The 18214-nt window shown below is 44.6% G+C and overlaps 2 protein-coding genes across 7 annotated transcripts in view; one reads left to right on the top strand and one right to left on the bottom strand.

The window, feature by feature from the left end:
- Nucleotides 1–18214, bottom strand: part of dnm3a (dynamin 3a) — a 46947-nt gene that overhangs the window by 2123 nt on the left and 26610 nt on the right. For 5 of the 6 annotated variants that reach the window (XM_042057037.1, XM_042057038.1, XM_042057041.1 and 2 more), the window contains 9 exons: nt 17782–17891; nt 12454–12565; nt 10826–10987; nt 10059–10297; nt 8923–9099; nt 4886–6015; nt 436–509; nt 260–359; nt 20–105 (listed from right to left, as the gene is read on the bottom strand). In XM_042057037.1, the coding sequence (XP_041912971.1) occupies nt 5976–6015; nt 8923–9099; nt 10059–10297; nt 10826–10987; nt 12454–12565; nt 17782–17891 (840 nt within the window). In that variant the 3' untranslated portion in view covers nt 20–105; nt 260–359; nt 436–509; nt 4886–5975. Of the gene's footprint in view, nt 1–19; nt 106–259; nt 360–435; nt 510–4885; nt 6061–8922; nt 9100–10058; nt 10298–10825; nt 10988–12453; nt 12566–17781; nt 17892–18214 lie in introns of all 6 variants that reach the window. The other variant, XM_042057039.1, reaches the window with a different exon arrangement.
- Nucleotides 539–2369, top strand: pigc (phosphatidylinositol glycan anchor biosynthesis, class C). Its single transcript, XM_042057051.1, has 2 exons — nt 539–741; nt 1112–2369. Exon 2 carries the CDS (start codon nt 1115–1117, stop codon nt 1994–1996), a length of 882 nt encoding a protein of 293 aa, XP_041912985.1. The 5' UTR covers nt 539–741; nt 1112–1114; the 3' UTR covers nt 1997–2369.

Here is an 18214-nt window from a genome sequence, read left to right as displayed (position 1 = left end):
CCGCACCCCCTTCCCTTACCTGCCCCGACGCAGCTTCCCGTAGTACACAGCTGCAGGGTGACCCATGGTCTGCTTCACAGTAGAATTGTTCTGCGAGATCACAGACTACAAAATAGGATACAGATCATCTCTGTGAGGCTACTACAATATAGAGTGATGCAATGTCTGTCCAGATTCACCAAATGGCCAGACTTTTGCCTGTTTCCATATAAATGGTCCTTGTAAGGGTGCAAATGTGAGGCAATGTATAAAATCTCACCATGGTAGGCAGAATGGTTGTCTCTGTGTTTTTGGGTTGGACTACACGAATCAGATGAGGAGCACTGGGCCAAGTCTTCTGTCTTATCATGGAGTTGTAGCTTGTGCACAAAAAAACATCATGAGACAAGGGATGACAGGACTTGAAAACATCCATTCAAATTTGCAATCCTTTACCTGACATTTGCAATGCCTCTCGGTTGGAAGAGTTTACTTTGGAGGTCAGGACAACAAATATTCACTGTAGACATCTGGAAAAGAATAGTTCTTAATCTTAAAATAGTGAAAAATGAAATAAGACATGAATGCATCAGTAAATAAATAATACATAAATGACTATGGTTTATATTGATTCAATTCCACCTCTTGACGGCAGAGGTCCCTATATCGTCTTAACCATTTTATATTTCACATAGATGTCACTTCCGTGTAGTAGGCTACAGAGATTTAGTAGGAAATGAGAAAGGGACAACCACCCCTCTGGTAATATAATCTCCTGTACTTCATATTTACTGTTTGCATCTATCACATAAAATGTTTTCACGACGTTCAAGGAAAGTAAAGGCTCGAACTAAAAGCTACGGAGTGATGTTCTTCACCAAGCGTTAAAAACAGTAATATGTTGTTAGCTAAGTTAACCGGTTAGCATTGAGCCAGCACTGTTCCAGTCTTTCCGGTTTCACGGTTCTCTTATTTTAAACATCCTAATGTTGTGCTATTGGTTGTACAGTTAAGGTTTCTATTTATTTTCGTGATGTCCGGCTGTTTTGATGGAAACCAGTCTCTGTTGGCATAAAGCATAGTTATACATGGGCGATGGAAGTGACATTTAATGTCTGACCGTTTTCTTTAGGTGATGGGGGCCGATAGCGGTCCTGGTGCTCCCCCTGCAGTCCCCTGGCGCAAAGTCCTGTACGAGCGCCAGTCATACCCGGACAATTATGTTGACCCCCGCTTCCTGGAAGATCTGAGGCGAAATGTCGGAGTTCGTCAGTACCGATACTGGAATGTGGTGCGTGAGGCTGGTCTCGTGTCCCAGCAGGTGTCTTGCGTATCCTTGTTTGTCACGCTGTGGTCCTACATGGAGCAAGGACACCTCTCTCCCTCTACGTTACTGTCCGCCGGACTGCTAAGTTCCCTGGTGGGATATGGACTCTACAAGGTGCTGGGTGGCAGCAGAAGCGATGACCGGACATCATGGGCCGATCTCCAGAGTGCTGCAATCTTTTTGGCCTTCACGTTCGGCTTCTCCCCAGTGCTGAAAACTCTCACTGAATCGGTCAGCACAGACACCGTGTACGCCATGTCTGCGATGATGCTCTTGGCTCACCTGGTGTCCTTCCCTTATGCCCAGCCTAGTCCCCCAGGTAGCCTATCTCTGAACGCAGCCCTGTTTGCTTCCGTTTGCCTGGCATCGCGTTTGCCAGGGGCGCTCCACACCTTTGCCATGCTAACTTGCGCCCTGCTGGTCTTCGCTTTGTGGCCTTGTCTACTGCACAGACTGACGGAGCACGCCCCTTGGAGTTTCCCCTGGATAGCCAGCCTGGTGTCATTTGGTGGAGTGATGGGCCTGGGCTCCCTCTGGCCTACAGGAGCTCTGTTGTTCGCATTTGCCCTCCTCACACTCACCCTGATCTGCCCTCTGTTACTAGTGCGCCTACAGAGGCACAAGGACAACATCCACGGGCCCTGGGATGAGGCGGAGATACGAGAAGACCTTTCCCACTTTTTGAACTGAGACCGAGGGGCAGTAACAAAGTCACTTGCCACTTGTAATCAGTCTTTGACACTGAAGGGCTTGCGGTAATTGACTAAAACGATTGCTACCAAGTTGTCCCTTTTTTAAAAACATTTAGGTTAACCTGTTTTAAGTAGACATTATTGTTGCACTGAGGCCATCTCAGTTCTCAGGAATATGCATTATACATTCCCAAGAAAGAGACTTTTATCCTTCCATTTTACTGCTCTGCTGTATAGAAAGAATACGGTCAAGAGACTAGGCTAAATGTTTTTGTACAGTGATGGCCAAAAGTATTGGCACCCATGCTAAAGTTGACTGAAAAGAGGAATATAAAATCATCTTTTGGAAATTGATCTTAATGCCTTAAGTGAAAAATGAGGAAATATCTAACCTTTAAGGACACCAATTTTCTTAGTGAATGAATAATGTATCATAAATAAATAAATGTTCTTCCTTAAAATACAGGGGTCATAAGTATTCCCACCCCTATGTTAAATTCCCATAGAGACAGGCAGATTTTTATTTTTAAAGGCCAGTTATTTCATGGATCCAGAATACTGTGCATCCTGATAAAGTTACCTTGGCCTTTGCAATTAAAATAGCCCCACATCATCACATACCCTTCACCATACCTAGAGATTGGCATGGGTGTTATTTCAGTTAGCCTATTAGCTGGTTTGATGCTCATTGAGCTCAATGCAAATCAAACCAGCTAATAGGCTAACTGAAATTTTAAAACATTTATTTATTTATGATACATTATTCATTCACTAAGAAAATTGGTGTCCTTAAAGGTTAGATATTTCCTAATTTTTCACTTAAGGCATTAAGATCAATTTCCAAAAGATGATTTTATATTCCTCTTTTCAGTCAACTTTAGCATGGGTGCCAATACTTTTGGCCATCACTGTATGGACACAGAAAATCTAATTAATATTGTCACGGCAAGTAACTTCAGTATTAATCATGAAAATAAATGGGTTTTAACATATTTTTTAAAATGCAAAATAATAAAGATATTTTGTGTACCTGCTGTGACATGTATTTTTTGTATTGACTTTTGGTTTTGGAAATGCGGGCTAAAACTATGATTTGCACTGTCACTAGGCAAGGCAAGGCAATTTATTTATATAGCGCATTTCATACCCCAGGTAGACACAATGTGCTTTACATAGTTCAGGCATTACCTCAAATAAAAGTAAGCAGGTATAAAACATATCACAAATATATCACAGTAGTGAAATAAGTAAAAACAATAAAAGCAATAAAATAGTAGAATGTTAAAATAATAATAGCAATAAAATAGTAGAATTAGTAAAAACAATAAAAGCAATATAAATAAATTAAAAACAGGAAAAAGCCATAGAGAAGAGGGTGGTCTTCAATTGGGTTTTAAAAGTGGCAATGGTTGGAGCAGTCTTAATATGCTCAGGGAGTTTGTTCCATATCTGGACTGCATGGTGGCTAAAAGCAGCTTCACCCTGTTTGGTGCGAGTAGAAGGTATGCATAATACCTGGCTGTTCTGCGATCTAAGAGGTATGTGGGGGATGTAAAATTTAAACATGTCTGATATATATGTTGGCCCCATCCCATGCAGTGCTTTAAAAACCAGTAGCAGTACTTTAAAATCTATCCTAAAAGAAACTGGACCATTCCGTGTCAAATCAGATAAGGTTGTTGCTGCACCATCTCAGATTTTGTGCAAACCATGTCCAAGAATGGGTCCCAAAAACAAAGGCCTGTAAAATATTTCTGTTCAAGTCTTCATAGTATTTGCAGCCCTAGAGCCTGAATATCACATTATCTGGGAAGAAATGTTTGGACATGAATATAATGAAAAGTATTATTTATAGGTAGCCTAAACTTTGTAGGGTGGAAGACAAACATGTTCTCAGTATGACTGAACTATTAAACATTTTGTACAGCATTCTCATTGATTTTCTACAAAGCCCTAGATTTGAAAAAAAAAAAACTTGTTTTTGTACTCTTTTGGTATATCATTATTTTTGGCTTTACATACTATATTTTATTAATGTTGTACCAATATTTGCACTCGCCACATATAATAGGCTTGAAGATTGGACTAAACAAGGGAAGGTTGTGTTTCTCGGTCATTTTCATAGGATTAAAATGGTATGTGGGGTAACCTCATACGCACTTGAAAATCTATGTGGAAGTAGCCCAGTGTATTTCCTCTTGGGCATCAATAAAGTATCTATGGGAATTTAGTGTACAAAGTGCCAATGTTGTACCATAGATAAATAAATAGTGTCAAAATCATTATTATGCCTCAAGGACAAGAATCAAAATGCATGTAACCAAGCAAGTGTATCTATGTATTAATGAAACATGGTAGGCTACATCATATTGGTACTTTATACACGAAATGACTATAAACGTTGATTTTCGTTGCCGAGACCTCAAATATTGTCTATACAACAAAGTATTGTATTTGCAGACATGATAATGATTGATGGTGCCATGTCAATACAAAAATTCGTTTACAAGACCCTTGTATAAAGCTAATGGGTATGCAGTGCAAACTTTTAACGATCAATTCATACCGACATGTCTTCCACCTTACGTTTGGGCAGGGTAGGAATACTAATTTTCAAGATATTAATGCCTAAACATGGCCTTTAAAATAAGGCATTTCTGAGAATGTTTTCAGGTCTTAGTTTTGGGACAAAAAATTAGTTAGGTCTTAGGCCAATTAGGTATACAAATTTAGAGCAAAATCTGAGACGGTGCAGCAACAATTTTCCTGGATTTTTTCTGATTTGACACGGAATGACCCACTAACCTAAGTATCTCGACTTCAGTGCGTTAACCATGCGCCTGAACGTGTGTAGGCTATAACTAAAGGGACAAGTCTGACCAAATACCTTCACATGTTCTCTGGAGGGCCTGGCCAGGATAGAATGTTGCTTGGGCCTTTTATGCGAATGGCCGCCCCTCTCCATGATGTTAAAAGTCCGCGGCTCGAAACGATGTTCAACCGGGACAGGGGACACTTCCCAGCAACACCTCACCCGTGCCCGGGTGCAGCACCAACCAAAGATGCTCTAGAATCTTTGGCACCAACTCCTCCTTTTATACATTTTGTGATATTTCGTCACAAATAACTGGTAATAATAGAACGCTATGGAAGCAGTCATAGGCTACTACAGTAGGCTAGGCAACATTATAAAATGCAGGCTGCTGTTCCACTGATAAAATGGTCAGTTATTTAAAACTACATCAATTTCCAAAAAAACATTATCAGAACTACCGTTTTAAAATATGGAAACCACACCAGCACACTCTAACGTTTTTTTTCCCTATGATCGGCATGTTGAAATTAAATACACATTGACTGCAACATCACATTTTGTAAATTGTACTTGTGGCGACATGCGCCCCCATGTGGTAATAATTCAAACTGAGTGATGACTGGTTTTGTAAAGTACATTTTAAATAGCTTTTTAAGTTCAAGAACATTTGCTATTGTCAATGCAAGCAGGATTGGTTTTATATAAAAAACATAAACCAATTATTCTTTTATTTTGGTTGTTGTAACTACTCAGTATTTACATAAGAAACAATGTCTCTGTTGTCTCAATCATTTACATATGCCAATCACACGCACAGACACACACAGACATACACACATATACACACACACACACACACACAATTCTGAAGTACAAAACAGACACAACAGCACAGTCCATATGAATGTACAGCATAAAAATGATTGGCAGGACAGCACCATAACGCCAGTTTGACCAATGACAGATACACACGCCGTTCTCTCTCTCCTTGACATGGCTCTGAGATTCCACATCCAGCCTGGAGGAGGAAATAAATACTTGTGCTCGTGCTTGTGGCATCGTCCTCATCCATCACCAAAAATGATAGCCCAGGCTGCGCTCCCAGTTGATGCACATGGCCTCTTGCATTTGTGGTTGGTTGCCAGGATGGTTCCAATCGTTTTCAGTGAGGATTCCGTGAGGGAATAGCCGGTGGTTGTCTCCTAAAAACCAGTCACATAGACATCATTGGCCCTTGAGAACAGCCCCTGTGGTGTTTAGAGATGTTGTTTGAGCACAACCATTCTTGAATCATGTACATGTATGTATTGTAAAGCAGTGATTGAATCAGAGCACGGACTCATGGAACTAACTAAAAGAATCATGCAACACTGGCAATGAGTACAGTCAAGATGCAATAAAATTTACAATTTGTGGTCTTCAAGTTAGATCTACAGGCAAAACACAGATGTGTGTAGATAGCATAACTTTTCCAAATGTGATTATGATACTCATCAATGGTCTTAAATTCATAGTGCTTGTTTGATGTAGAAAGTTGCCTCCGTAGCCTTGTCTTTCTGGGGCGTGGATGAAAGTAGAGTTTGTGTCTGACTGAAATCATATGTGTGTGTGTGTGTGTGTGTGTGTGTGTGTGTGTGTGTGTGTGTGTGTGTGTGTGTGTGCGTGTGTGACTGTGTGTGTGCTTGTGACTGTGTTGATGTATGTGTGTGTGTGTGTGTATGTGTGTGTGTGTGTGTGTGTGTGTATGTGGGTGGGTGGATGGGTGTGCTGTGTTCATGTGTGTGTGTGTGTGTGTGTGTGCTGTGTTCGTATGTGTGTGTGTGTGTGTGTGTGTGTGTGTGCTGTGTTCGTATGTGTGTGTATGTGTGTATGTGTGTGTGTGTGTGTGTGTGTGTGTGTGTGTGTGTAGGGGGGTGGGGGAATATGTGAGCGTTTCTTCAGCAGGGCTGCTCCAGGAAAGATCCCTGCGGAGACGCAGGAATCTGTTTCTCTAATGGAGCTGGCAAACGAAAAAGTGTTTCTGTGATGGGAAACAGGAGAAAGTGGCTTTTATTTTTCCTGGGACGCCATGAGTGTGTGGAGCTGTGGTTTTGCAGAGACACAGAGACAGAAAAGAAAAGAAAAAAAAAAAGACAGAGAGAGAAAGAAAGAAAGAGGCAGAGAGAGAGAGAGAGACACAGCGACCCCAAAAAGAAACCCAGCCGCAGAATACCAGTGGTTTATTAGGAGAGCAAGACAGAAGAGGGACGCCCAAGAGCAGAGATTTGGGGTTAGACAGAAAGATGTAGGAAGAACAGACATGGGAGGAGAGGAGGAGAGGAGGAGAGGAGAAGAGAGATGAGACAAGCCACAGGAGGAGATCATCAAGGTCCCCAGGATGGAGGGAGCACAAGACAGATCACAAGAGGATGATGGCACATCGAGTCTGATGGTACATCGAGTCCCATAATGGAGTGGACAAATTGGAAGAGACCACTCGAGCACAGCCAGAGAGGCGCGCGGAGAGGCAGGAACGAGGAGAATAAGAGAAATAAATAAATAAATAAATAAATAAATAAATAAATAAATAAGGGAAATAAAGAGACGGACAGCAACTGGTGGTGTACACAGAAAAAGACACATGTATACACACACAGGTTAAAATGGCCAGAGTGAAAGAATAAGAGAAGTGTCTGAGAAAAAGAACACAGTAGAGAGAGAGAGAGAAAAATAGAGAGAGAGAAATAGAGAGAGAGAGACTGGATGAACAAGAGGGGACAGGGTGGGAGAGCAAGAACGGGAAAAAAAGGGTGGAGGTTCGTGCAGAACTGTTTCAGCGCACAGAGGAAATGAGGCAGAAAGAAAACGAGTGAAGGGCCAAAAAGAGGGGGAGAGGGACGAATGAAGGGAGAGAAAAGAGGGGGAGAGGGACGAATGAAGGGAGAGAAAAAAAATAAAGAAAAAGAAAAAGACTTAGTGAAAGAAATGCATCACAGTAGGTGGAGGTGGAGGTGAAGAGAAAGATAGACAGACAAAGACAGACTCTCTGGAGTTTACAATAAACCTGCAAGTAGAGAGGCAAAGTTCAGAGGGGTTAACTCCATAGTCAGTAAAATGGATGCGGTTCTTCTGGGACGCGCATTCCAACAGATATACGATCGTGGATTTATTTAATACTGGCAATACATTAAAACGCAACATTGCCAAGCGTGCTAGATAAAATACAGTGGAGATTGATCTGCTGACAGTACTGAACACGCTCTGCCATGAAAGGGGGAGAAAAAAGCAGTGCGAAAGAAAGATTCAGCACTGAACGCTGGGAAAGGGAATATGAAAAGCACATTTTCTAGCAGACTCCTACCCAGCTCAAGTAACCTCCACTCCACATTTGTGTGTGTGTGTGTGTGTGTGTGTGTGTGTGTGTGTGTGTGTGAGTATGAACGTGCAGTTAGTAATGTGAATGGTAATATATATGTTTAGACACGCACATTGTACTTGTGCTGGGTAACAGTGATGCTACACATATACAGTAGTATATGTTGTATGTGTTTAAATAAGATTGTACATACAGTCTAGCCTAGTATATTGTAAATCACGGTTAGAGTGCTGAATAAAAAAAACAACAAAAAAAAACACATGCTTTGGCTTGTTCCATGTGCTTCAGTTGGCAATATTTGTAGAAAATATTATGGTGGTAAACCTCACCCTCCTAAAAGAATTACAGCTATGAATGCGAGCAGGAGGATCTGGCGTTGGGCTGAAACAGTGAGAACTTCAAGGGGAAGCATGAGATATGATCACTGCTGTGCCAGATTACAGTATTATTACTGTATTCACTTTTAAGAAAAAGAAGAAAAAAAAACAGCTCTAATGTGTGTTTGCAATTCAGCTGTATGAGGGACGTGTGTGTGTGAGAGAGAGAGACTGTGTGTGAGAGAGACTGTGTGTGTGTGTGTGTTTGTGTGTGAGAGAGACTGTGTGTGTGTATGTGTGTGTGTGTGTGTGAGAGAGAGACTGTGTGTGAGAGAGACTGTGTGTGTGTGTGTGTTTGTGTGAGAGAGAGACTGTGTGTGTGTATGTGTGTGTGTGTGTGTGTGTGTGTGTGTGTGTGTGTGTGTTTGTGTGCTCACCTGGGAATGCTGGGGGCAGCTCGGCTGGGCCGACTGGACGGCTGAGAGAGCGCATCGCTCTTGCTGTTGCTATTGGAAACCTGAGGCGAAGGGCCAGGGGCCGGAGGGGCGGGGCCTCGGGATGGGCCGCCGGGACCAGACGGAGACATCTTGCCTAGCAGCACAGGAGGAGGAGCCCTGAAAGACAGGCAGGGAGAGAAAGAGAGACAGAGAGAAAGAGAATGTGTGTGTGTGTGTGAGATAGAGAGAGACCGAGAGAAAGAGAATGTGTGTGTGTGTGTGTGTGGGGGGGATAGAGAGGGAAAGAGAGAAAGTAACAGAAAGAGAATGCATGTATGTGTGTGTGTGTGTGTGTGTGTGTGTGTGTGTGTGAGAGAGAGATAGAGGGAAAGAGAGAAAGTAACAGATAGAGAATGCATGTGTGTGTGTGAGAGAGAGAGAGAGAGAGAGAGAGAGAGAGAGAGAGAGAGAGAGAGAGAGAGAGAGAGAGAGAAGAGAATGGGGGGGGGGGGGGGGTGTTGAGAGACAGCATGAGAGAGAGAGACAGCTGAAGAATAGAAAGTTGAAGCTCATGGGACCCGACATCTGTCCTATGACACAATAACAAATGCATCTCCTTCATAAACATCGCCATGAAGCCGAACATAATTTACATCTATCCATCACCACCACCCTCCTCATCCTGACACTATCTATTCCTCTTATTGTTTATTTTTTTTACCTTTATTTAACCAGGCAGATCATTAAGAACAAGTTCTTATTTACAGTGATGGCCTCTACCTAAACACTCTTTTATCCTCCATTTCCTTTCTCTCCACTCGTCCACATTCATTACTTCCCTCTTTCCAGTCCCCTCAGAGCTAATTCTCAAGACTCAAGACAAACTTGGACCCAGGGCTTGAAGCAAGGACATTTTTCTGTGCCTGAGGTTGTTAAAAAAAATTCCTTTGTTTTACCAGGGTAGTCACATTGTGACAGAGGTCTCTTTTCCAACTGAGCCCTGGCCAATTCTAAATTATATAATAGATAATTAGCTCTTTTCGAGCTTTAAAAAAAACAACCCTGCCCATGCCTGAACCCCGGCAATGAGTCCGGAGACCCTCCACCAGCTAGCCCACCGGCCAATCAGACGGCACCTGCGTGAGGGGCCCAGATTCGTCTGAGACCAGGCGGTGTTGATTGGCGGCGGCAGAGGGACGGACGCGGTGGAGGTGGAGATGTCGGAGATGATGTCCAGCGCTTCCTTGAGGGCTGCGTGCGTGCGCAGCACCTCCTCCCGGCGCCGAGCCTGCTCCGGGGACTCATCCATCAGCACCGACTGGTCACCGATGGTGTACAACTGGGCCAGCAGCTCCGAGTGGATGAACTCCTTCACCTTGTGGGGGGGGGGGTTAAAAGGAGAAACAAATGAAGCGTGCAGCCAGGGGAGGGGAAACAAGGAAATGGGTGAGACTAAAAACATATAACAAAAACAACACCAATTACACACATAACCTATGTGGTGACACCATAGTAAAACAGGTCACGAAAAAAAACACAGCCAAAAGCCCAACTTTTTACTGCACGACTTGATGACACCTCTAGCTTCCTGATGCTATTACGTAGTCAAGACATTAAGTTAACCGGGATGTAATAACTTTCAAGAGCGGTAACAGAATGATTGATGACAGGGAACAAAGTGCAACAGCCTCTATGGAGTGATAACTTCTTGTTCAATGTTGCAATGTTGCAAAGTTATTACTACTAGAGTTATAAATAATGATTTTGATAATCCAAACAAAAACAGTCCAACATGTTGTTGCTAAGATGTGATGATGCATTGTCATGTAACAGTCAAAAGTTAATTAAAATAAACTTAGAAAAGAGCTACAATGGTGCTTGATATTTATTTTCTTAAACTGACATTGTTAATGACGAGGTGCATGATGGTCTTAGGCATGAGATCCCGGGTGCATTTGTGGACGATGCTCATGTACGAGTCCACGAGGTTGCGGATGGACTCCACCTGCCTCTCCAGCTGGGGATCCATGGAGACGCTATCCATGGAGGAGCCCTCACCGTCCTCCTATCGCCACCACACACACACACACACACACACACACACACACATTTATACACGCACATATATATATATACACACACACACACACACACACATTTATACACGCACATATATATATACACACACACACACACACACATTTATACACGCACATATATATATACACACACACACACACACACACACATTTATACACGCACATATATATATACACACACACACACACACAAACACATTTATACACGCACATATATATACACACACACACACACACACAAACACACACACACACATTTATACACGCACATATATATATATATATATATACACACACACACACACACACACACATTTATACACGCACATATATATACACACACATACACACACACACATTTATACACACACATATATATACACACACATACACATTTATACACGCACATATATATGCACACACATACACACACACACACACACACACACACACACACACACACACACACACACACACACACACGCCAAGCAGCAGGGGTGAGACCAGGGAAAGCAGTCTAAACACAGGGTGATCAGAGGACAGGGCAAAAGATGCGCTCCCTGTGACTGAGAGTGAATGAGAGCGGTGGGAAGCAGCGGTGTGAATTAGAGATGTGTGACTTTGTGTGTGGATATGTGACTGAGAAAAGAGAAAAAATTGGTGAATGACTGAGAGAGAGAGAGAGAGAGAGAGAGAGGCCACAGATATGAAATTATAGGAATGCTTAAGACACATAAAGAGCTGAAGTTAGTGCATCGGCGCAAGGGTGCGGCTGGCTTCTGTCACGACAGATTAAGGGGAACCCTCGTGGAACTGTGACATCACTTGCGCCTCGGAGAGAAGCAGAGGGGAGGAAGGTGGAGGAGTGGAAGGAGGATGAGGAGGAGGAGTGGGAGGATGAAGAGGAGGGGGCTAGATGGAAGTGGGAGAAGGGGAATTTGGGAGAGGAGGGGGTTGATTAGAAACAGAGCTGAGAGCCCCTCCCTCTCCAATCCTCCACAGTGTGACACAACAGCCCAGGAATGCGGCGCTGCTACTGATCTGCTTCTCCACCAGTGGGACCGCTGCAGGACCGCTGCAGGACCGCGCACTCGACACGCGGGCTAGCCTACGTCTCGCTCCAGAGCGGGGATGAAGACAAACGCACAACTAGATAAAACCCCTCCGTAACTAATTTTAGTCTAAGAAGTGAATGGATGAACCAGATGGCAGAGACTGTTTCAATAGAGAATGCCATGGGACTGACTTAGGCACCAGTAAGCCACCCACCACTCCCTCAACCCAAAGGCCCAGTCAGGGACAAGTCAGGATACTCGGGACAGTCTGAGTGCGCTCGGTGAGTCATTATGTGGGGATGTTTAGTTCAGACTTATTTCGGGGTCGGCGAGTTGCTTTTAGTGCCGCAGCGTATGGGGGGATGCATTATACTCACTCCAGCCTTTTCTGGGTAGACTCCAGCGCGCAGCAAAGAGGCCTTCCAGCTGCCCACCTCCTCCTGCGACTCGCAGGCCAGCTCCAGATGCCTGTAGTCCTTATACACGTTCCTATGACAACACCAACACCAACCAAAACTGTTTCCTGGGCAACGGGGTTGTATACATGTAAACAAAGTGTCAGGAGTCAGACGCGCACATGTGCGCATGCGAACAAATGCACGCACGCACACACGCACACACACACACGCACACACACACACACACACACACATTCAGCTTGTCTATCCATCATAACCTATTCCCTCTACACGTCCATCAGTGTTCCTTTCTTCATCCATCCATCTCACCCTCCATCACTTTTTTTTCTTCGTAGGGGAAATATCTGTCTTTCTTCCTAGAAGCCTCCACTTCTCCTTCTCTTTCTCTGTCTATCCTTTTCTCCTGCTTTTTTACTGTTTCTCTCCACTCCACCCTCCTCTCTCTCTCTCTCACTTTCTCTCTCTCCTTTCTTACTTTCTCTCCCTGTCTCTATCTCTCTATCTCACTTTCTCTCCCTCTCTCTATCCCACTTTCTCGCTCTCCCTGTCTCTATCTCTCTATCTCACTTTCTCTCCCTCTCTCTATCCCACTTTCTCGCTCTCTCTCTCTATCTCACTTTCTCGCTCTCTCTCTCTGAGCTCACACAGCACGCTGACGCCTCACAGAGAGGCAAGAATCTGGAGCCGGGCAAGTTCCATCTGTTACACATTCAGTCTAATTGCTCTGTTGTTTCTCTCTCTTTCTTTCTCTCTCTCTCTCTCACTCCCACTCTTTTGTTTCGTTCCTCCTCTCCTCTCCCTCCCTCCCTCCCTAACTCTCTCCTAGTGCTTTTTCATGATGTTTTTTTTTTGTTCATGGCTCACTTGGGGGCCGCTGCCGAACATGTGTACGGGTTTGTCTGGCTCTGATAAGAGCGCTGTTATCTCTGTGCTGACAAAGCATACTATGTGATACTCTACATCTTCACTTTAGATTGGGATTTTCATTATGGTGTCTCACTTCCATGATAATGATGATAAACTACCCACACAGATTGTCACACACACACACATACCCACACACACACACACACAAAGACAACTCAAGTCAATACACACACACACACGCACTCATAAAAAAATATCTCGCTCTTCACACCTGCAAACACATACACACACACACTCACACATACACAGAAGACACCCCACTTAAAACACTATTCACACACACTAATCATACTAAACTCTGTGCTTTAGCCCCAGCCAGAGCCTGACAGCATGAGGCGTGTTCTGAGGCCGGTGTTGCCCCCTCTCTGTCAGCTCGTCATGAAGTCAGTATTATACGCCATCCAGAGGGCATCTGCTCTCCTCATGGCTTACCAGAGGATTTATGGGAAGAGCTACGCCCAGTGTCAGACTCAATGGCAACTAGGGCTGTGCCGATGGATCGTGATGGTTGACAGGCATCACGATGGAAAGCAACCATCGTGATGCCACGCCCCCACATGCCAGTCACTAATTCCTGCCTGTAACAGGCTAAAACATAAAAAAATCTTTACCTGAAAATGAAATTGAGCCTACTTTAAAGGCTGTCAACCAAAACAGTTATCACGTATTAGTCTACCATCTTGTAAAATAAAAGACTTATTAGTCTACCCTCTTATTCAAATAATTCCTGACTGTGACGTGAATGTGTAGCCTAATTGTCTTTTTGTAGCCTACATGTCTCGCAGGCCTATAGCCTACATTGGACATAATAGGTAGCCTAATGTTTTAGCAGAAAATATAGATTTATTATTGTTAGGCTACGACTAGGACATTATAGCGCTCAAATATTTTTGCAAGGCTACAGCGAGCGCCAAATGCGTCTTTCTCTGTGTTAAAATAAACCATTTCTTTCGTTAATTATAGGATCAGAAGGTAGCCTATTCGTCTTTCACTGTAAGGCTTGTATTTCATGCATTTAGCAAAAGTCCCAGACAGCAGCGGAGTGGTAATCGGGATTCGTTATTTGTAGAAGTGTTTTTACTTCGCCCTCCTATAAATAGCCTGGACTGCGCGATCGCAGCCCTTTACTTTCACTTCCCGCCGCCCTCATATCAGCATAGACGGTAGCCTGATAACGATGCTGCATAGTACTAAGATTTTAAATGAGTGACCACAATAGTAGTCTTAAGTAACTTTTTTGCTGGGCCCAGCGAAGGCTGGCAATGTGTAATATTCCGCTGATTGGTGCACACGCAAGTGTTCAGATTGTTTTGTCTATCCGTCTTTCACAACAATTTTCTTGGAGCAGATCTTCCACACAACTTCGGTAGCCTGGTCAGTATGTCTCTCTTAGCAGTCCACTTTCATCAGGCCGTATAGCCTATATAATATATTTTTTATTTTTGTATGTAGAACATTATAAATGTATTTCAGTACAGACATACCTAGGCTATAGGCTAATTAATCGTGTTTACCACACTAACCCCCCCCCCCCCCCCCCCCCCCCCCCCCCCCAAATTTAGGCGACATCGCCCAACCCTAATGGCAACAGGTCCCCTGGCGGCCCGTGGATGCCTGGGTAGTGCTCTGTTCTCTGGTGGCCCGAGGATGCCTCTGTTCTCTGGCGGCCCGTGGATGCGCTGGGTAGTGCTCTGTTCTCTGGTGGCCCGTGGATGCTGGGTAGTGCTCTGTTCTCTGGCGGCCCGTGGATGCCTGGGTAGTGCTCTGTTCTCTGGTGGCCCGTGGATGCTGGGTAGTGCTCTGTTCTCTGGCGGCCCGTGGATGCCTGGGTAGTGCTCTGATCTCTGGTGGCCCGTGGATGCCTGGGTAGTGCTCTGTTCTCTGGAAGCTGTTCTGCGCTGGTCTCTATGGGAGGCATTGCTTGCTGCTTGTATGCTGTGATGTGTTGGGGCCCATTACATGTGAGTGCTGAAGATGACTAGACTGCAGTTGTAGCTGTGTCAGTGTGTGTGTGTGTGTGTGTGTGTTTGTGTGTAAGAGTGTGTGTGTGTGTGTGTGTGTGTGGGTGTGTGTGTGTGGTGAGTGAGTGTCGTGTGTGTGTCAGTGTCTGTGTGTGTGTCAGTGTCTGTGTGGTGATAGTGGAGGTGAGCAGGGGCTGTGTGTGTGTGTCTGTCAGTGAGTGTGTGTGTGTGTGTGTGTGTGGTGTGTGTGTGTGTGTGGTGTGTGTGTGTGTGTGTGTGTGCGTGTGTGTGTGTGTGAGTGTGTGTGTGAGTGAGTGAGTGCAGGGGCTGTGGTCAGGGTGGGCAGGACAACCGCCCAGCTGCGTCAGTATGGATGAGGAGCCAGGCTGCGTGCTGGAGACACAGCTAGTTACGGAGCAAACCGCACTGCTGTGACTCAGGGGTCAGCCTCCAAGGGCTGGAAGGAGCTCACTGCTCGTGGCTAGTGGATGAGTTGAGGGCTGTGGCGCCCACACACACACACTCACACACTCACTCACACACACACAATGAGGTGAAGCGCGCGCACACACACACACACACACACACACACACACACACACACACACACACACACACACACACACACACACACACACAGACACACACACTCAAAATACATAATGCCAGACACACAAATTAATATACCCACATATATACATACACACAGATACATACAGTCACACAAACTCAAAAGAATACAAATGCATATACTTGCTTGCACACACACACACACACACACACACACACACAAATACATATGCTCACACAGCACACACAGGTATGCACGCAGACACACACACGCACGCACGCACGCACGTACGCACACACACACACACACACACACACACACACACACACACACACACACACACACACACACACACACAATTTTATAATGGCTGGATTGTGACTAGCCATTTAGACCCGATCCCATTCCCCGTCTCTCCCTCTCTGTGTTTCCTTTTGCTTCTTCTACAGAGAGCCAGAATTTTTTATGATGTTTTCTTTTATTTTTTTTTCTGGACTTGATGGAATTATCGCTCAGATCCCTGGCTGCTTTGAGTTCGGGGAGTTTCCTGAGGTTTTAATTTCTGTCAGACAGGGACAGCACAAGCAGCGAGGCTTGGACTGGCGACCGCAGTGGAGAGGAACACACAACACACACACACACACACACACACACACACAGTCACACACACACACACACAGAGACACACACACACTCACTCACACTCACACTCACACTCACACTCACACTCACACTCACACTCACACTCACACTCACACACACACTCACACACACACACACACACACACACACACACACACACACACACACACCCATACTGAGGAAAACACACATGCATGCAGACCAGTGCACCAAAATATGCATGCAAACACACAAAACAAAGAGAACAACGCTGAACGCTGCAGGCAGAATAGAGGTGGAGAAAGAGGAGAACCAGGGGGCGCAGTGCGCCTCCCTTCAAACATTCCAAGGCAACTTCTCTCTCAACTTCCCTTCATCTCTCTCTCTCCCTCTCTCTCCCTTCTTTCCTCCTGCTCCTCTCCTCTCTCTCTCTACCCCCCTCCTCTACTCTCTCTCTCCCTCTCTTCTCTCTCGTTCTCTCCTCTCCTCTCCCTCTCTATCCCCCTCTCTCTACTCTCTCTCTCCCTCGCTCTCCTCATGGACATTCTTTCCTAAAAGTGTGGGCAGCCCTGGATTTGATTAGCAGCTTAATTAGTGAGCCGTCGGTATGTTGTGGGTGAACACCATCACAGAGAGAAGCAAAGCGCACTATTATAAACAAACTGCACATGTTCAACTAGAATATGTCAGCCACACACACACCCCAGCCGAGCCCTGTGCATACACATATACAAGCTGTCTCTCTCTCACTCACACACACACACACACATGCAAACATCCTGTTCTCGCCAGTGTTCTGAGAGAACACACGCACACTGTGCACTCAAGTACACTGCAATTTTCTGCTCACACACTCCACCTGAGCTAATTGGTGTTTTTTTTTTTTTATCTGAAATTACAACAATTTTTTTTTCTTTTTTCTCCATGGGTTACATATACATGGGTATACATGATTAGTATAAGTGAATGTGTTTGTGGTTTGCATTCGAAGGTCGTACATTAGCACTTCATGGTGCGGTGACATGCAAGTCGTTTGCTAAGCACTTTCATGTACATGAAAGCCGTGAAAAGTTTCCTCCGGGTCCATGAGGTGAGAGGAGTAGCTTTGAGGGAGAGGGATAGTGTCTGTCTATTCGTTCACAAATAGCTCTGCTCGTGTGTGTTGTGTGTGTGTGTGCGTGTGTGTGTGTTTGTTTGTGTTCTAACCTCTGTTCTGTGCTGAAGAGAGCAAATGTGTGTTTGGCGGACATGAAGGTCTTCTCGACGTCTCGCACCTTTAGGCTATCTAGAGGCAGCATGTACTTCTTCTCTGTCTCCTAGGGTGGAGAGGGGGGGGGGGGGGGGGGGGGGTGGAGGTCACAACAAGTCCAGAGGTCAAAGGTCATTCACAGCAGAGAGAAAACAGATTGCAGCCCTGCACTACACAGTTCAATGCCATTCTATAAAAAATATATATTGCACAGCTGCATTATACTGCATGCAAAAAAAACAGTACCAGCATAAACCATGATCGCTCACTGATTTAAGTGAAGTATAAAAATCCCTGGGATTGAAACCCAGTTTGCACTGGTTTTGGATTGAAGATTCCTGTTTATCTTGCAATGGATGAACCGCTATTTATTTTTTTTGATTTTGGTCA

This window comes from Alosa sapidissima, chromosome 12 (genome assembly GCF_018492685.1).
Source record: "Alosa sapidissima isolate fAloSap1 chromosome 12, fAloSap1.pri, whole genome shotgun sequence".
In the NCBI taxonomy this organism is placed as follows: Eukaryota; Metazoa; Chordata; class Actinopteri; order Clupeiformes; family Clupeidae; genus Alosa; species Alosa sapidissima.
This window is presented reverse-complemented; position numbering and strand designations above follow the sequence as displayed.